At 36.8% G+C, this 21,456-nt stretch overlaps 1 protein-coding gene across 2 annotated transcripts in view; it reads right to left on the reverse strand.

Annotated features, from left to right (window-relative positions):
- Positions 1-21,456, reverse strand: part of NSF (N-ethylmaleimide sensitive factor, vesicle fusing ATPase) — a 158,176-nt gene that overhangs the window by 40,751 nt on the left and 95,969 nt on the right. For both annotated transcript variants that reach the window (XM_035300241.3, XM_054255956.2), the window contains 6 exons: positions 21,013-21,178; positions 20,323-20,397; positions 19,574-19,761; positions 10,820-10,915; positions 4,895-5,051; positions 2,021-2,154 (listed from right to left, as the gene is read on the reverse strand). In XM_035300241.3, coding sequence (XP_035156132.2) covers positions 2,021-2,154; positions 4,895-5,051; positions 10,820-10,915; positions 19,574-19,761; positions 20,323-20,397; positions 21,013-21,178 — 816 coding nt within the window. The remainder of the gene's footprint in view (positions 1-2,020; positions 2,155-4,894; positions 5,052-10,819; positions 10,916-19,573; positions 19,762-20,322; positions 20,398-21,012; positions 21,179-21,456) is intronic.

A 21,456-nucleotide genomic window follows, 5' to 3' on the forward strand; every position in this document is an offset into this window, starting at 1 on the left:
CTTATGCTTCATTCTTTTCTCATTTCTGAACTTTAATTATAAAGAATAATATTTTTCCCCCCAAGTAAAACCAAATATTCTATTACAAAGTTATTATACTGCTGAAGCAGAAATAATTTTTGTAACTTCAATAGTGCTTGGATGATCCAGACAGTGAATCATGAATTAAAACAATTCTGAATAAGCTTGTGTGGACACTTATTTTTATACTCCCTACTTCTACTCATCTAAAGCTCTACCTTGAAAGGCTTCAACAATTTAAAGATTAAATCGTAAGTTATTAAGCCATTAATTTAACCATTCAAGCCTCTAAAATCAGCACATATTACCTTCCCCCCTCAAGTCAATTTGCAAGAGATTAAAATAATAAAAATGATAATATCTCACACTTATAAAGCAGCTTTGATCTGCAGAAGCCTAAAGTACTTTTTAAAAACTTTATAGAAAAACTAGGACCATCCACCCTACATCTCAGAGTACATCTGAGGTAGAAGCTGGCAGCTGGTAGAAAGCAATGGAGTAATTTGCCATCTGCAAAGACGACTACTACTTTTGAAAAAGCACGGGAATAGATGATTTAGGAAAATGCAAATAGAATTAGCTATTCAATAAATAAATGGGACATTCAACAGCGACAGATTTCAAGGGCTGTTATTTAAATTTTTACCAGAAGAAGTGGGTTAAGGGTTCCCACCAGAGGGAAAACAAAAAACAAAAACAGCCCTACCTATTCTAGGAAAATTACTAGTCCCGGTTATTCTATTCAGATTTTCCTGGGAAGGACAGATATTGGTTTCACCTCAGAGACAGAATAAATTATGATATTATAAGTTCTTTTTGTGTCTGGCAATATTTCCCTTTGACACTCAAGTTCAAAGATTTTTATGTATTTCTCTGGACTCCTCAGTGTGTGCGGCTGGAATCCTGTGACAAGTTCTGCTTCCTCCTTCCATCTGAAATACCCTATGCAATTTTCTGCCACCTGCACAAACAAGAGACTAGCTTCTCAAGCTTACATTGTTTTAGGAGTCATCTCCCTTTTAAATTTATTTCTCCTTTTCGTTCTCTTTCCTAAAGAAACACCGAAGAATTCTACACTACGTCTTTATAGAGCAAATGCATAAGAGCAATGTAAAAGAACTCTGAGCTGTCTTTACTAGGTAGTACTTCAATTCTCAAGATTCTTTCACCTCATTCTGATTTTCCCACAGACCTTGGACTTAAGTCAGTTCATATCTATAAATGATCAAGCATGAAGAAAAGGATTTAAATGAAAAAAATACTTCAGCTGGATACAAAAAATAATTTCATGACTGTCTGGCAGTATGCAAAATTAGAATAACAATGATCTAACAAGTAAGATGGAATGGCCATTAAGAGTCTTCATCATTAATTTTTGCTATTGTTGCATGGCACCTGCTCGAATGCAAGAGAGATGGACGAGATGGTCTTAAGGTCTTTTCAGCTCTGGGATCTATTCTAACTTCACTGATGGTATAAAGTGGCCATACTAAGAAGGTGATGGGTAGCACTTGGAGAAAGGAAGACGGATGAGAACCGCATTAAGTTACCAAGCAGACTCTGATTATTACCTAATAAAAAACTATCCTTTTGTAGGGATTCTTGGGACTATCTTCCCATTGATACATCTCTGTCTTCCTCAACTTAATTGACCCCAACAGTTCAACTTTGTACAATAATGAAAGAACTTTAAAAAATCTTAAATGAATTTGTTCCACTTTATTCAAACATTCTTAACTAGGACTCTTTTAATCAAATTGATACAAGCACAGGAAATGAAAATCATAATTTAGAAGGCAAAGGTACTCAATGAAAATATATTACAAAGTTAAAAAATCTACAACAGTCACTGTTTCCCCCCAAATTCTGCTGATAATTTGGTTCTACTTGAGAAGAACAGTTGTCATGCATTTCTATGTATACATGTACAAAGGCATATATATGTGCACACACACATTTAAGAGATAAGAACATTAAAATGAAAGTAAAATACTGATACCTTCTTCATGGCCTGACATTTGGCTGTTTCAGAAAAGCCAATCATTTTATCAGGAGAACAGATCTTGATGAACGGGAAGTTGGATTCCTCTGCAATTTTTGCAGCTAAAGCAGTCTTCCCACTGTGAGGAGGGCCTGCATAAAGATATGAGCAAGTCAGGGGGAAAAAAGCCAACCTAAGCAAAGGGAAATAAAACAAGTTTAAACTTTTATTCAGAACATACTAAGGTCTCGACTAGTTGCTCATTAACATTTCCTGACACAATTTCACAGCAGACATGTTTTCTCTTATTTATTAGGAACTAAACTTAATGAACTGATTAGCATTTCTCAAAAGTATGATGAAATACATGCCTCCTGACATTCTCACATAGCCTTAATCTTTCAAACTTCTGGCAAAATATAGAGAGTGTAAGCATTTTGCTTCTGAAGAGAATGCATTCAAGTGCATATTAATACTTATGTTATTAGTTCTATTAGATCATTTGTCTAACAAAAAATACAATTTTTCTAGGAGCTGATATTGGGGGAAGGGGAAAATTGCCTTATTAGAAGCAAATGTGACATAAAAAGCTAGAATTCAAAAGACTCAGGCCTTCTCATAAAGGCAAGCAAATCTATGCACTTACCTACATTTAGACAACCCTGCTTTCCCTTCCAAGTTTTGGAAGCTGTGTCCCTTGTTCAACCATAAACCAATCAAATCTTCCTTCCCATTTTCTCAGAAACCCGACATTACTGATTGTTTCTCTCTTCCATATGTTCGACCTCTTCCTTTTCCCTGAGGCCTTTCCAAATGTGTTTTAGCATGTTCTGGTCTATCTGACTGTTTAATAAATAAACAACAACAAAAAACTCTTCCTAGACATCATACCCCTCAACATTACACCTTCTTCTCCCTTCAAAACGGAACCTGCCTATATAATTATCTACACTGGCTGCTTTTGTTCTTCACCTCCCACACATCCTCACTAAATCTTACTGTTCCCACTTCCATTACACTGAACAGACTCCCATCAAGGTCACAAATGATCTCCATGTCATCAAACCTAACAACACTTCGGTATCTTTTTCAGCCTCTTGGGAGCATTGCATACAATTCAGAACTCCCCTTTCTTCAAATATGTTTCTTTTCTTGGCTTCTGTAATATACATCTCTTTTTCCCCTCTTTCCTCTCTGTTACTCTTGCTCAGTCTCTTTTTGTCATTTTTTCTGCTCTATTTAGTCCTTAAGTGCTAATATGTCTCAAAGACAAGTTCTAGGGCTCCTTTTCATTTCAACCCACACCCTCACTGGAAGTGATTTCATCCACTCCCATGGCTTTAACCACAGTCTATATACTGACAACTCAAAAGTCTACTCAGCCAGACCGCTTTCTGGGTGCCAGACCCACATATCCAAAAGGCTACTCATCATTTCCGATTTACTTCTCCTATATGAACCTTGAATTTAACTATGTTCAAAACTGAACTTACAATCTTTCTTCTAAAAATCTGCTTCTCCATGTTCCCAATCTTAGTAAACAGCACCATTTACCAGGCTGTGTATGCCAGAATCCAGGGAGTCATGTTTGATACCTCCGCCTACATCCAATCTAACAAATATTTCTAAGCTTCAGCTTCCCTGCCTACAAAATAGAGATAACAGCAGCATCTATCCTTGAGGACTGAAGTGGGGTTTAAATGAGATAATATGTGCACAGTGCTAGTAGAGTGACTGACAAATAGCAAGGGCTCAAAGAATGTTAGCTTAATTATGATGGACAATTAATAATAATTAGGTCATTTTTATTCTATCTCCTAAATATTTCTAATTAGTCTACTTATCTCCATCTTTACTACTCCACATACTTCAAACCACAATCGACTCTCATTAAGACTAATCCAGCTGCTTCTAACCATTAATCTCTCCTGTATCTTTTTGCTCCTCCAATCCATTCTCTATCATAAAGCAGTCATGATGATATGGCTTCACTGCTTAAAATTCTACAAATGGCTTCCCATTGCCCCTAAAATATTCTAAATCTTTAACATGGCCTTCAAGATTTTAAATGAACTGGCCTCTGTCTGCTTCTATAGTCTCATGTCAGGACAACCTCCCTTTCTGTTTCAAGCTCCTTCTTGCTCAGGACTTTTTCACATGCTCTACGTCAAACATCTTCCCCAGTGACTTTGCCTGGCCAGAGTGTCCTCACTGGGCAAGTCTTGGCTTAATGTGCTTCTCTTAGGAAGCTCTTACCCCCCAGGACTTTTAGAGGTAGTTAGGTTCCCTTGTCATGGGGCCTCACTGAACTTTTCTGCTGTCAAACTCATTATAACTGTAAATTAATTATTTGTGAATGGAATGTCCTTCACTTTTTGTCTATTCAATAAAATCCTAACTGGTCTTTCAAGGCCTAGACTAAATATCATCTCTAGTTTTTCCTGACCACCCCTATGCAAAATGACTTGCATTCACACACACCTTTACATGCATACACTGGGGTCAGGAATTTCCTTATGCTGCCTTTATTCATGAGCAGACTGAATGAACACTTGAATATCTTCGTATTCCCAGCAATTAGTTCAATGGCTAAAATACAAGTACTCAGTAAATATTTATTTGAACTGAGTCTATGTAGTATCATTCAGAGTATCAAGTGCCACAGAAATATAGATATAATCCTACAAGAAAACTAGTGATATCATTCCTAACATTCTACCCCAAGGAAATTTTAATTTGTACACAATATTAATACATAGACTAGATTACTATTTTCAGATCAAGAACAAGATTAAAAACAGAACTTGCTTTTCTAGAATGTGCTAAAGGGCTTTTTAAAAATGCTTCTTTTTTTCCTTTAACTGTTAATGCCATCTCATCATTCTTTCTCACCTTCCAAAAGCACGCTAACCAATGGTGTGCGGTCACTGTTCTTCGTCTGCTGCACCAGCAGCTCCCCATCATCTAGAACTCGAGTAACTGGGTCACCCCATTTGATGATACCGTTCATAATGTAACTTGCATAATCCTCTTGATTTGTGCCAAATGCCTATTAAGAAAAAGGATAAAGCATTTTGAGCATTAGTGCTAAAAACTAAAATATTTCTAAGTATAAAAGATGAGTTATAATTAGTACATGCTAAAGATATTGATCACTATCCAATATTAATATAAAAAGCCTGGAAAGCAGTACAATTTGTCATTTAACTTTTTTCCCAATAGAAAAAAAAAAAGCCTGCTTTGAGAGTCTTAATGGAATAAAAACAATAGATTCTAGGCTCAGATTCTACCAGAGCTCAAACCCTCATAATTCCTGAGGGAAAGAATATGTTCCAATGTGCTTATTTTTATCAATAGTATGCAGTTTGAGGCTATTTTGCAAAGAACAAAGAAAAAAGAGATTATAGACTTAGAAACAGCGCAGTAGACAAATACACTACCTTAACACTGACTGCAGGTGCTATGGATTAACATGAGAATACGAAATGATAATGAGAAGATCATGTGCACATCAACTTTGTGGTAGGGGACACAGTTAAATGGCATCAAGGTAAGTTTATATGTGTAAATGTAAGATTTAGGATGAGACAGAAATGAGCAGCTATAATGCAAAGAAAATAAAAGCAATTACTACAGATAATAATTCTATTTTTGTTCACTACATATTGAAGATTAAATTGCACTCTTCTTGATTTTCAGCTTTTAATCTCAAAGGTTATACCTCCCATCAAAACAGCTGCCAAAAGTAGTCAATAACTTTAGCATTTACAATTGAATTGGATTTTCATGAGGTTACAGAATAGGAAAACATAACCTACCATAAGTAAAGATCATGTGCATGTAAAGATCATGTATCTTGAGAATTTCAACTTTTTAAAGATCATCACATCCCTCAAAAAGTCAATCTGTGATTAACTGATGTATGAAATAGCTTTAATAGTTCTTTAGAACATGCACCTCACACAAAGCCGTTTTTGCAATACTGTCTCTGAAACAGTATCCAGTGATCTCGTATCTCTATTACTTTGCCACAGAATAATTTTTCAGACCACTTTTTTAGGTGGTACACTTGCATATACTGGTCATTTGATTCCTGAATACAGAGAAAAGCCCTCATTCTTTGGCCTGGATATGGCAAAGTCAGTAGCCCTGTAAAAAGTAATGAAGAATCTAATCTATCCTGGCTGAATGGCTGTTCTAAGAAATTTTTATGGCTGGGTGCAATTGCTCATGCCTATAATCCCAGCACTTTGGGAGACTGAGGCCAGTGGATCACTTGAGATCAGGAAATCGAGACCAACCTGGCCAATATGGTGAAACTCCATCTATACTAAAAATATAAGAATTAGCTGGGTGTGGTGGTGTACGCCTGTAATCCCAGCTACTTGGGAGGCTGAGCTAGGAGAATTGCTTGAACCTGGGAGGCGGAGGTTGCAGTGAACCAAGATCGCACCACTGCACTCAAGCCTGGGTGACAGAATGAGACTCCATCAAAAAAAAAAAACACGTTTTGTCTTTAACACGTTCCAGGTATATACTCCATGCCTCACAGCAGAAGCTTTAAGATGCCTAAACCATAAAACAGAGATTCTCCCAAGATATATAACGTGTACATCTTCCTTACATATCCCATAATTTCATTTTTTTTTGTTTTATCCTTCAGACCCTTGGAATAAATAAAATTAAGTTTTTAGTAGTCACTTCTTCATAGCCAAATTACTTGTCTTTAAAAAAAATCTTAGAGTTACTTTTGAAAGTAATTATTTTATATTTAAAAGTCACAATAGAATAAAAAGGGCTAAACAAATTGGCTTTTCTCTTTAAAGGAGATACTTGGAACAAATAATTATTGTTAAGAATATATGACAAATGATGGGCAAGCACGGTGGCTCATGCCCGTAATCCTAGCACTTTGGGAGGCTGAGGTGGGCGGATTGCTTGAGGTCAGCAGTTTGAAACCAGCCTGGCCAACATGGTGAAACTCTGTCTCTACTAAAAATACAAAAAAATTAGCCAGGTGTGGTGGTAGGCACCTGCAATCCCAGCTACTGGGGAGGCTGAGGCAGGAGAATCACTTGAACCTGGGAGACAGAGGTTGCAGTGAGCCGAGATCACACCACTGCACTCCAGCCTGGGTGACAGAGCCAGACTGTCTCAAAAAAAAAAAAAAAAAAAAGAATATATAACAAATGGTTGATAAGCACATGAAAAGATGCTTATCACCACTAATCATTAGGAAAATACAAATCAAAACGATGAGATTTCACTGCATACTCATTAGAATAGCTACTATCAAAAAAACACAAAATAGTTAAGTATTGGTGAGCATGTGGAAAAATAAGAACCTTTGTGCACCATTGGTGGGAGTGTAAAATGGTGCAGCTACTGTGGAAAACAGTATGGTGGTTCCTCGAATTATAAATAGAATTACTATATGATCCAACAGTTCCATTTCTGAGTACATACCCAGAAGAACTGAAAACTGGGTCTTGAAGAGGTATCTGTATAGCCATGCTTATGACAGCATTACTCACAATAGCTAAAATGTGGAGGAAGCCTGACTGCCATTGATAGAGGAATGGATAACAACACGTAGTATGTACATATAACGATTTTTTTTTTTTTTGAGAGAGGGTCTCGCTGTCACCCAGGCTGGAGTGCAGTGGCATGATCTCGGCTCACTGCAACCTCCGACTCCCAGGTTCAAGTGATTCTCATGTCTCAGCCTCCCGAGTAGCTGGCATTACAGGTGTGTGCTGCCACTCCTCACTAATTTTTGTATTTTTTAGTAGAGATGGGGTTTCACCATGTTGGCCAGGCTGGTCTTGAACTCTTGACTTCAGGTGACCCATCTACCTCAATCTCCTGAAGTGCTGGGATTACAGGTGAGAGCCACCTTGCCTGACCCATATAATGGAATATTATCCAGCCTTAAAAAGGAAGAAAATTCTGACATATGCTGCAAGATAGATGAACCTTGAGGACATTATGCTACATTAACTAAGCCAGTTACAAAAAGACAAATACTGCATAATTCCACTTATATGAGGTACTTAAGAGTAGTGAAATACATAAAGATGGACAGTAGAATGGTGGGTGTCAGATGTTGCAGGGGAGGGAAAAAAGAGGAGTTACGTTTAATGAGAGTTTCAGTTTAAGAAAAGAGTTTTGGAGATGGATGGTGGTGATGATTACACAACATTATGAATGTACTTAATACCACTGAACTATACATTTAAAAATGATTACAATGGTAAACTTTATATATATTTTAACACAACACAAAATTGAGAAAAGTATATAAAGAATTTGTATCAATCTAATAAGCAATACAACAGAAAAATAGGCAAAGACATGAACAGTATTTCACAGAAGATATGCCTGTGGTCAATTAACATATGAAGAAATGCTTAAATTCTTAAGTAATCAGTAAAATGCAAATCAAGACTGAAATGAGATCTCATTTTACACCCAACTGAATGACAAAGATTAAATCCGAGGCCGGGTGCAGTGGCTCACGCCTATAATCCCAGCATTTTGGAATGCCGAAGCAGGTGGATCACCTGAGGTCAGGAGTTCAAGACCAACTTGGCCAACATGGCAAAACCCTGTCTCTATCAAAAATACAATTAGATGAGCATAGTGGTGGGCACCTGTAATCCCAGCTACTTGGGAGACTGAGGCAGAGAATTGCTTGAATCTGGGAGATGGAAGTTGCAGTGCGCTGAGATCGAGCCACTGCACTCCAGTCTGGGTGACAGAGTGAGACTCCGTCTCAAAAAAAAGAAAAAAAAATTAAATCTGATAATACCAACTGTTGGAGAGGATATACAACAAGAGGATATCTTTCACACTATTAGGGGCAGTGTTAATTGGTTCAACCACTGGGAAATGTTTTTTAAAGTTGGGACATTCATATATCCAACAACCCAGTAATTTTATTAAATTAGTATAAACATCTTAGTATAAACATCCAAGAGAAATTCATTCAAGAATGCTTATGACAAATCTTTTTTTAATAACAAAAAACTGATAACATTCACAATTGACAGAAAAATAGATAAACTGTGGTAGTCACACAATGGAATGCTATTCAGCATGAAAACGAATGATGTCTAGTTACAAGAAATCATATAGATCAGCGGTCTCCAACCTTTTTGGCAGCGGGGACCAGTTTCATGGAAGACAATTTTTCCATGGGGGGAGGGGGTAGTTTTGGGATGATTAAAGCGCATTACATTTTATTTGTTTGTTTTGTTCTTTTTTGAGACAGTCTCACTCTGTCACCCAGGCTAGGATGCAGTGGCATGATCTCAGGTCACTGCAACTTCCACCTCCCGGGTTCAAGTGAATCTCCTGCCTCAGCCTCCTGAGTAGCTGGGATTACAGGTGCCTGCCACAACACCCAGCAAATTTTTGTATTTTTAGTAGAGACTGGGTTTCTCCATGTTGGTCAGGCTGGTCTCGAACTCCTGACCTTATGATCCACATTCCAAAGTGCTGGGATTACAGGCATGAGCTGCCACGCCCAGCCCAAGCACATTACATTTATTGTGTACTTTATTTCTATTATTATTATGATATTGTAATATATAATGAAATAATTAAAACAACTCACCATAATGTAGAATCAGTGGGAGCCCTGAGCTTGTTTTCCTGCAACTAGATGGTCTCATATGGGAGTGATGAGAGACTAAGGAGCATGCAATCTAGATTCTTCGCATGTATAGTTCACAATAGGGTTCATGTTCCTGTGAGAATCAAATGTCACCTGATCTGACAGGAGGTGAAGCTCAGGTGGTAATTCGAGCAATGGGGAGTCGTTGTAAATACAGATGAAGCTCACTCACTTGCTGCACACCTCCGGCTGTGTGGCCCAGTTCCTAACAGGCCACAGACTCTTATATGGTCCTTGTATGTGGCCCGGGGGCTGGGAATCCCTGATACAGATGGCTCTTGGTAATAAAATATTTAATAAATAGCAAGTCCCAGAAAACTACATATACTATATTTTATTTTGCACACCATGAAAATACAGAAATAAGTGTGTCATAAAGATTAAGATTAATCTTAATTCTGTGCACCTGAGGTCCATTTAAGAAAGAAAAACAAACACTTCTTTAAGAACTGGGACTTCCTAAAATTTGTTTTTGTACTAACACAGGATTCTAAACAATGGTTACTCAAATGTTAGTTGTTGTTTTAGAGGAAAATGGGTTAATAACCTTAAACTGTATTCCAAAGATCCAGCTATGACTATTTTGAATGTTTTAAGAAAATACTTTAAAAAAAAAAAGGGTAAGTCTTAGAAACTACAGCAGTCAACTAAACTAAAGAAACTGAATGTACTGAGCAAGAAAAAGGGATGCCTTGGAGGAGGCTGAGGAAAGGAAGAGAAAGAGAGACACAGAGAGGAGGAGGAGGATATGAGAGTTAATTTTAAATATCCTAACATATGGAAGAGGGACTGAATTTAGGTTTCTGTAGCTTGGGATTGTGTAAGAACCAATAAAAAAATTAGTTTTAGTTCAATATAAAGTAAAACAATAATTGGAAAGTCTCAAAACTGAATGGGCTGCCTTACAAGATGGTGAGTTTCCTATCATGAAAATATTTAGGTAAGTAATATCACCAGCCATGAGGATTATTGCACAGATGTTTCTCATACTGAATATTTCTTATACTAAGATTTTCTCATTTTATGAAACTGCATATGCTATAACCTTCCATAATACTGAGTAAATGGCACTTAGTTTTCTCTTGAGTTACTATTATCATTACTTTTTGGACCATATATCACTCAATGGGCATACTCACTGGTTTGATGTCATTTTCCAAAGAAGCAAGGAAGTCTCCTCTTGTCACTTGCAGGCTTTCTGCTTTCTCCATGTCCACTTCCACTTTAGTACTGGCCTAAGAAGAGATAAAAACAAAATGTAAGGACTTCCAAAATTTAAGAATAGTTAAGAATATTTTCAGTTTAATAATGTAACTCTTGAGGATTAAAAAGCATATTTTCACAGATTTAAAAAATCTGAAATATTTGCAAATTATGTATATAAAAGATTAACATCCAGAATACATAGAGAACTGCCAAAATTGAACAACAGCAAAAATAAAAAATGGACAAAGAAGTTAAATAAACACTTATCCAAAGAAGATATACATATGGCCTTAAATAAGCACATGAAAAGATATTCAACATCACTAATCATTAGGGAAATGCAAATCAAAACTACAATGAGATTTCACTTCATACTTATTGGGATGACTATTACCACAAAAATGCAGAAAATAAGTAGTATTATTGGCAAGGATGCGGAGAAATCAGAACTCTTATGCACTGTTGGTGGGAACATAAGTAAAATGGTTCAGTCACTGTGGAAAACAAAAATATGGTGGTTCCTCATAAAATTAAAAATAGAACTATCATATGATCCAGCAATTCCACTTCTGGGTATATGCCCCAGAGAGCTGAAAAAGGGGCTTGAAGAGATATTTGTACAGCCTTATTCATGACAGCAATAATCACAATAGCTAAAATGTGGAAGAAATCTCTATGTCCATTGACAGAGGAATGGATAAACAAAATGTGGTGTGTACATACAATTCGGCCTTAAAAAGAAGAAGATTCTGACATGCTGCAACATGATGAACCTTGAGGACATTATGCTAAGTTGAATAAGCCAGTTACAAAAAGACAAATACTGTACAACCCACTGATATGAGGTTCCTAGAGTAGCAGATATTGAAGAGACCGAGAATAAAATGGCAGTTGCAGGGAATAGGGAGAGGAGGGAATGGGGAGTTACTGTCTATGGGTATGGAGTTTCAGTTTTACAAGATGAGAAGAGGTCTGGAGATGAAAGGTAGTGATGGTTGCACAACATGAAGAATGTATTCAGTGCCACTGAATTATACACTTAAAATTGTTATAATGGTAAATTTATCGGTATTTTAATGCAATTTTAAAAATTGGAAACCAAACACATCTCTCAAATTCACAAATATGCATACTCTTTGTCTAAACAATTCCACTTCTAGTAATTTATCCCAAAAATATATTTACAAATGTGTACGAAGTTATATACACAAGTTACCTCTACTAAAGTAACTTGTAATGAAAAAAAAACTGGAAGCATATTAATAAATGTCTACCAAGAGGGGATGAGTTATGTAAATTAAAACACATCTGTACCAAGGGACACTGTATAGCCATTTACTCATAAGGCCTGAGTAAGAAAAAATACATACAGAACGTAAGAACAGTGAAAAACACATACAAAAAGAAAATATATATCGAGATGAAAACAGTGATTTTTGGCTGCACATCAGAATAACCTCCAGAGCCTTCAGAGACATACAGACGATTAGTCCCATTCTCCTTAGGATTTTGATTTAACAGGTCTAGTAGAGGGTCTTTATAGTTTCATAAAGTACCACAGGCGATTCTGGTACTGAACCAGGCTTAAGAACCATCACTCTAGGAGACCAAGAACCTAAAACTTTCCTTTGTATTAATATGTTGTGCTTCAGAATCTATGTGCCAGCTCCAGATAGTCTGCTTACTGCACCTGGAGCTAGCATTTAGACATCTGGAGAAGCATCAAGGACTTTATCAGCACTTGGAGCTGCCTGGACCTGATGAGTGATTAAGATACCAACAAGTGTTTTAAAGTGACTGGGCTCACTACCAATAGCACAAAGCAAGATGGTCTAACTTTTAAATTGGTATCATGGCTTTGAAAAAAAAGAGCATCTTTAAAAAAAAGCTGACTATAAAACAAAGGCATATTAAATAAATATCAACCTTCCATAAATTACTATGAAATATGAGTCTTTTTTTTAGGAAAAGACTATGAGACAAATGAAATGACAGACATAAAACAAAGTTACCCTTGTAGGATAAAAAGAACTATGTCAAGAAGCTGGATGAAGATGGCAAACAGAACACAGTTATTTATCTCCCTTTCTGCCCCGAATCCCACAAAACGACAGAAAGTGAGACAGAAAAGCTACAAAGCATAAAAGAAATACCCAGAAGTTTTAACTGTGATCTAACAGGAGTTATGGAAGGAGAGAACAGAAAAAATGATAGAAAAGAAACAATAAAACACGGAAAATAAACACATTTCCTACAGCTGAAGAAAAGTGTGCCTCTGCAGTTTAAAGGGTTCAGTGAGTGATGATCAGGATAAATGGAAAGAAGCCTACATCTCTCTAGACCAACTACTGTAAACTTTCAGAGCTCCAAAGGTGAAGACAAAGTCCTAGAACCTTTCTGAGGGACAAAAACATGTTTCCTGCAAAGAAACCAGAATGACATTGGTATGATAACTCTCACTGGCAACATTAGAAACTAGAAGACAGTGAAACCATGTCTTCAAAAAGACATCTGGACAGCTACCCTAGAAAATGATTCTTTAAGTGCATAGGGAGGCAAGTAAAGCATTTTCACAACAGTATTATTTTCAAAAGACACAACCATAAATAATCCATATGTTAAATTATCATTAATTCTATTTACTGAGTACCTACAAAACACCAAACACTGTTTAAGGAACTGGAGTCATAGCAGTAAATAAAATAGAAAAGGTCCCTGTATTCATTATACTTTCCATTATGTGGCAATAGTCTAGAATACTCTGCATTTGTTCAGAATAATGAAGGGGACTTACATATACTGACACAGAAAGTTATCTAAGGCATATTTGCAAGTGAAAAATGTAAATTGCAGTATAATTCCATTAATGTTCTTCTTCTCTCTTTTTTTTTTTAAAAAGAAAAGCACATATGAGTATGAATGTAATATTATATAAAGAAATTTCCTTTTTTGGAGAGGGAAAGGAAAGCAATGTTAGAGATGGCCTTTCTCATTGCTCCCTATATGCTTTGACATTCTTAAATCTTTTACAAAAAAAATGCCTTCATGTATGACTTCTATACTTTTAAAAAGAGAGAAAGTAAATGTAAAAAGGAGACAAATATTTTACTTAAACAGAACAATTAACATTTAAATTATTAATAGGGCTTATATTTGCACATATGAGGCATTTGATAAATATTAATCAGATTTATTTGACATTTCTAAGTTTAAGAAAGGAAAAATGGGCTGGGAGTGGTGGCTCATGCCTGTAATCCCAGCACTTTGGGAGGCCGAGGCAGGCAGATCACCTGATGTCAGGAGTTCGAGACCAGCCTGACCAACATGGTGAAACCCTGTCTCTACTAAAATTACAAAATTAATGGGGCGTGGTAGTGGACACCTGTAATCCCAGCTACTTGGGAGGCTGAGGCAGGAGAATCATTTGAACCTGGAAGGCGGAGGTTGCGGTGAGCTGAGATTGCGCAATTGCACTCCAGCCTGGACAATAAGAGCGAAATTCCATCTCCAAAAAAAAGAAAAATGGTGTAATGGGAAACAAGCATCTCCCTGAAAGAATTATGATAATTCATAATATATAAATGTCTATAGTTCTTTATAGTTTATAAAGTATGTTCATATATACTATCTCATTTCATCATATCACATATCTCATTTTATACTTATACAAACCTGGAGGTTTTCATAATTTATAAAAGGCAGATACAGCATTTCCTTCCTAGATACCCTTATATAAAAGTTTTAACTCTGATTCAAACTTTTTGATACATCTGAAAGGATTCTACAAGATACAAACTCTCAGGCCAAAGTGAAGACAGAAGCTCTGACTGAAACATTAAAACCCCAACAAAGCTACCAGTCTCACTTTAAACACCTCTTTCCTACAATGGCCTAGGTTTTTACCATAATATTTTACATTCTGATTCTCTTATAGTAAAACTGAATTTAAATGACAGAATCATACAACAGTATGAAAGAAAAATCTTGCCCGTTTTTCAACATTTGCCAAAATGTATGATAGATTTCAGGACTGAAGCTGGTATAAAACTAGACTTTTTGCCAATTATTAAGAGAAGACTCGCCCTATTAATTGCTAAGTCCTTTCTTAAAAGTGAATTAAGATGGCTATGGGGAAGAAGTATTTCAGAACAAGCCATTTTCAGGCATACAAAGAATTTTAAAAATTGCATAATTTTAAGTAATCAACATTCCAATTGTAAATTATTCCTACCTGCTCATTAAAATAAATTTTACAAGGACTTCTTTTAGCCAATTTTTAGCATTTTAACAAAATTTGTAAAATCTTTATTTTTAAAAGTCTACAATTCCAAATTTTTACTCATTTGGAAAACCTTTTCTCATTTGTTTGAATTAGCAACATTTTTCTACATTTTATTTATAACAGCTAATCAATATAGAAGAGGCAGCATCTTTCAGCTTATACCTGCAGAAACTAATAAACTTGTATTTCAACACTAGCAAATATCAAGTGGTCACCCTTAAATTTCATAACCTTTAAATCTGACCTTTCAAAGTTCTTATCATTCCTCTTAAATTAAGGGTAGAATGACCTTAATCAATCAAAAATTCTGGGGAAAAAAAAAAAAAAAGAAATAATTTTATGAAATTCTGCAAACATAACTTAGAGCTTTGACTCAGGTGGAAATTGTGTGAGAATATGTGTATGTGTGTGTGTGTGTGTGTGTGTGTCCTCAGTTTATTTCCTCACAACAGATGAGAGAAAAATTTGGGTTATGAATCTTCTCTACCTGAAGCAGAAATTCCTTTCAAGACAAAAACAATCAAATGTCACATGAATTTTAGTTGACCGCAATCATGGGTTCAAGTGCAAATGACATGAACAACAGGTGTTTGTGACCAGATTTTCCACTTGTTTTAGAAAACCTGAAAAAACAGTTTAACAGGAAAGACTTGTTCAGTCCATCTGATGAAATCTTTGTTTAGGCCTCAATCTTTTGAAGAGGAAGCAAAATAACACTAATAATGGCTTTTTAAAATACAAAGAAAGAACATCATAACAGTTGTATGTTGTGAATGTTTTAAAGTTCAGGAGCAACTTTAAATCATAAGTTTCAATTTAAATATTTATTCATTAATCACTATCAGTAAAGCTATAAACATCTACAGCAATGGGAAGGCTAAAACCGTATTTCTTTTGTGTAGCCAAGGAGGAGTCATTGGAAAATCAGTGTTTAAAGACCTTTTGATAATGCAGATTTTTTAAAATGCAGAAAATGAAATGCTAGTAATATTTCTTTTTGGGGTTAAGATTAGTGTCTTACATAGCTTTCTCATCCCTAAAGTGCCTACATAGTTATTCCACTGATATTGTGAAAAATTAGGAGCTGTTTGGTACAAGGGGTATTGATCACAAGTCAATATATATCACCTGAAGCTTACAGATAATTCAATCACACAGAATAAAGTAATGGAAACCATGTGAACTATGTGCACTACTGCTTACTTGCCAATCTGAAGGATAATACCTTCTATATAATCACGACAAACATTTTAGCTTTACAGTTAGAAAAAGTGTAACTACCAAGAGTCAATAAAAATCAGAAATTCATATATCAAAAAGAATGTACTAATATCCCCTCAAATCAGCCAATAATAAAAAATGGAGATAACTATCATTTACAGTTTACAAGGCACTTTTACATAAAGTATTTGTTTTCATTCTCATAAAAATCTGATTAGATAGGTAGGATTTCTCCCTGACAGGTCAGAAACAAAAAAGTGAAAGAAATGCAAAGCATAACCACACCTTCTGACTACGATCTCCCCACCATTCCCCATTGCCTCGTATGTAGATAAAACCTACATATGCTTGAAGAAAGCATGTTTCTTACTGAGACAATGGCTTAAAGTGACATTTTGGGATGGGATTATTGTAGCTAAAATGACAAATGACTAGATAAGGGAATTTTGCTCTTGTTGCCCAGGCTGAGTGCAATGGCATAATCTCAGTTCACTGCAACCTCCACCTCCCAGGTTCAAGTGATTTTCCTGCCTCAGCCTCCAGAGTAGCTGGGATTACAGGTGCCAATGCCTATGAAAAATCTGAAAACTAGTAAACTAGTTACTGTGGATTATATCAAGATGCACCTATGTGGTCTGAGATGAAAGATCAGTATGGTAGGGAGCAACTGTCACATCATTTACATCATTTTTCTTGAAGTCACCATCTCTTCTTATTAAAACATTATAGCAAGGAGGAAAAATATAAACCTAGTCCCTGAATGGATCCATTCTATAAAAGACCCAATACGATATTCCCACACCATCCAAAACTTTGGTATTCTTGAGCTAGAACAAAGCCACCTGTATTATGTAGGGAAATCATGACTATAGAGTTTGATTCAAAATATCTATGTAAGTTTACTCATTTAAAAAATATTTACTGGACACTTACCATGTGCTCATTATTTACACCTGTTTGGGGTACTATGGGAGACTCTGAGGTAAGATAGGGATTTAAAGTATAGAATAAGGGCCAGCAAACTTCTTCTGTAAAGTGGCAGGCTTTGTGGGCCATGCAGCAAATACTCAGCTCTGCCATTGTAGCATGCAAGCAGCCACAGACAATTAATGGGTGTAGTTGTGTTACAGGAAAGCCCTTTATTTATATAAACTGGTAGTTAACTGGACTCCTGGTCTAGAACCAGTGATAGGATACACCCAAATATCTACAACACACTCAACCAAACTGTTCGGGCTTTTATTTCTTGCCTGAACTGTTATAAAAGTTCCCCCTCTTGTCCTGTGCTCACCAACTCCACTCCTCTAAATACTCCACTCGACACAGCTGCCAGAGTGATCTTATGTTTTAACACTATGTCACTGCTATTCTTAAAACTCAATGGCTTAGCACTACTCACAGAAAAAAGTCCATACTTCTTAGCAGAGTATAAAAGGCTCTTTGTGCTCCCTTCCTGCTTTAGTCTCCTGACTTATCCCCCACAATCTCTCTTTCTACCACCCCTCCCCTAATGACCATGCTGAAGCAATACTAAATTACCCCCACACACCATGCTATTCTGTGTCTCTGCTCCTTTGCATATGTTGTCCTCTACCTAAAAGGCCCTACCCTACCAACAGACATGCAAATCCACCCAGAAAATTCCAAATTCCTCTGTGAAGGTTTCTCTCACCCAACAAGTGGACCACATCTGACATTCATTCACTTCCTTGCCTTGCATGTACTTTCTATTACTGCATGTGGATGGTTAGACTGGGCTGCTTGACAGTTGGCTCTTTACTTCTCTGCAGTTGGAATATCAACTCCTAGCACAGGGTCTAGCATGCAGTAGATGCCAAAGAAACCTACTGTGAACCAAGTCAACTGACAGTACCATAAATGATACATTACTATTTCAAGAAGGAAAAGAGTGTATCATTCTTGAAAGGGAAAATGAGGACAGTGGCAGCCTATGAGCCAGGTAATGAAAAGATAGGTAAATGTAGAGGACAAAGATCCTCAGTGATGCAAACAAAAAAAAAAAAAAAAACCCAAACCCAAAACAACAAGCAAAAACAAACAAAAAACAAAACCAAAGCAGAGAGCTTGAAAAATAAATTAACGTCTGATGACGGGTAAGTATTTGTTTGGCTGAAGTATATGGAGAACAATCAGGAGTACATTCGGAAAGGCCAGTTAGAGTCAGATCTAGAGGACCCAAAAGACCCAAAAGAAGCCTGTACTTTGTTTTGTAAATGATGGAGAATCATTGAAAGTGTCTGAAGGATTGAAGGATTGAAGGATATGAAACAGGAAGGTTAATCAAAGAGAAGGTGGGTAGTGGCAGTGAGAACTAAAAGACACTACCAAGACAGAACCGAAAAAATTTAGCAAGTGACTTGATGTAGGGCACAGTAGAGTGTCAGGAATCAAAGATAATCCTGAAGTTTTAGGCCTGGAAAATTGGGATAAACAGAGAAATGGGAGCAGAAAGGAAATAGTAAAAAGACAATAAATTTGGTTTTGGAATATAAAATCTGAGATCTGATAAAACATCTAGGTGAGGGTATTTAGTGCAAATCTGAAAGTGGGAGACAGGTATGTTCAGTATATCTGTCTACAGGTGGTAACTAAAACCTGAAGGAGAGAAGAGATGGAAGATGAAGAGCACTTTATTTATCAAAATAAAAGTATCCTAGTATGTATTTCTACCATGGTAACTACAATATTATTGTACTAATTCGAAAATATGTCCATCTTCCTGACTCTGAACTCCCTGAGGGAAGAGCTCACAATTTATTATCTTTATGTCTCAGCCCAATACCCTGAAAACATCAAGTATTCAGAGCTGCCGAATGAAGCAGCCCCCATAATTCTAGCACATGGAAACTCCAACTTCTTCTGCCATGTTAGAACTTAATATGGCACAAATATTTAAAAACACTTATTCAAAATTTCACTTCACGTGTCTGTGTCAGATGGTGACAACCTAAGGTAGGTGAGTGAGCGGTTGCTACAGGGCGGATGCAAACATTGTCTTCCTTCCTGCTACTCCAAAGACTTAGCAGTTGACAATTAATTCTTATTCCTCTTACCATCTCTTCTCCACCAAAAGTCAGCACTGCCCTACCCCTTGATATGCTTGAAAGGAAAGAGAAAGAATACTGGCATAATGTTTATCATCTGGTTAGCTGATTTTCCTGACCTTTATGTGTCTATTCATAGCGGTGGACTGGGCTGCTCGCACCAGACCCTCCAGTTCAGCTCCACTGAAATTCTTAGTCTCCATGGCCAATTCTTTAATGTCGACGTCAGCAGAGAGTAACTGATGCCCTCTCATTCTTGCTGTGTGGATGTGAAGAATCTGTAGTCGGCCTTTCTCATCTGGCAAGCCTGATGAAATTAAAAATAAAATAGGCATTTTCCTAGTCTCGAAAGCACCATCAGAGGAGATTATTATTATTATTATTATCACTATGACTATTTTGAGACAGAGTCTCGCTCTGTCCTCCAGGCTGGAGCACGGTGGCACGATCTCAGCTCACTGCAACCTCTGCCTCCCAGGTTCAAGCAATTCTCCTGCTTCAGCCTTCCCAGTAGCTGGCATTACAGGTGTGCGCCACCATATCCGGCTAATTTTTTTGGTATTTTTAGTGGAGATGGGGTTTTACCATGTTGGCCAGGCTGGTCTTGAACTCCTGACCTCAAGTGATCTACCTGCCTCAGCCTTCCAAAGTGCTGGTATTACAGGTGTGAGGCACTGCACCCAGCCCAGAGGAGATTATTATAATCCTAATGTTTTTCTTGTAGGTACCCAAGCATGTAAACATCTACTTCTCATGATACAAACCTTTTCTAAAAAAAAAACTAAGTCATATGACATTGTTCCTGTTAATGAACTTTAAATGCCTCCACTCCCCCACCACACACCCAATCAGTGACAGATCTCCTTACCTATTTCCATTTTAACTTCCAGTCTTCCAGGTCTAAGAAGAGCCTCATCTATCAGATCTGGTCTGTTGGTCATTCCTGAACACAGATGTTAAAACAAAACAACAAATGATCAGAGTGCAAAAATAAAATCAAATGTCCTTTTAGTATAGGTAAGAATAGTAATTTCCCTAAGAAGCTAAGGAAACTTTGCTTTGTATTTCACTATGTATGAGCCAAAGGAATATAAATGTAATGAAGACTTCCCATATTTAAAAAGAAAATTTAAGGTTCAAAGGGTAAATAATCTGTCAAAGTGATAGAAAGGCAAAGTGACACTATCTCTCTGACTCCAAAGTTCCTTCTCTTTTTACGTTTGCCAGTGGTTTTCAGACTTCATAAAACAGCAGGGTGTTCCCCGCCCCTCCCCCAACAGAAGTCATCTTCAGAAGCAGCTCAGTACATAAAACAGCTAAAAGAGGAAGTTATAATGGTGATGTAGGATCTGAAATGCACTCCCTGGCCCTCACTGACCCTGAAAGCACCTCTGAGGATCCTTGAAGGTCTGCAAGACCCAGTTTGAAAACCACTGCATTCCATTGTTTCATGTGTATTTTTCATCTGTGGGTGAGCTATAAGCCTACACACATCTTAATTCAGATCCTGGGGCTAATGTTTTTGAAAGAATACTACTTTTTTAAAAAGCAGACATACCAATGACTAGGATGTTGTTCAGCTGCTCCACGCCATCAATTTTGGACAGCAACTGGTTGACGACAGTGTCATGAACTCCCGTGCTGCCAGCCATGCTCCCTCTCTGCTTGCAGATGGCATCAATTTCATCAAAGATGATGATGTGCAAACCACTGTTAGCACCAAGCTATTAAGGGAAGAAATTAAATATCATAATTTGAATGTCTTATTAAACGAACTAATCAGAAAAGCAAAACAAAGCTTTCAACAGATTGACTTCGCTTCATTTTGACTAATGTCGAAAGTGCAATCCTGGTGGTTGTCCTCTCAAAGATGTTGGAACTGCATTCTCAGAATTCTGCAAACTGAAAACTCATTCTAGAACCTCATATTTAGTATCTATAAAACAAAAATACACATTATATACTGATACATAGTGTGTCTGTATAGAGAGAAAGTAAATAG

Source organism: Callithrix jacchus, chromosome 5, assembly GCF_049354715.1.
Source record: "Callithrix jacchus isolate 240 chromosome 5, calJac240_pri, whole genome shotgun sequence".
NCBI lineage: Eukaryota > Metazoa > Chordata > Mammalia > Primates > Cebidae > Callithrix > Callithrix jacchus.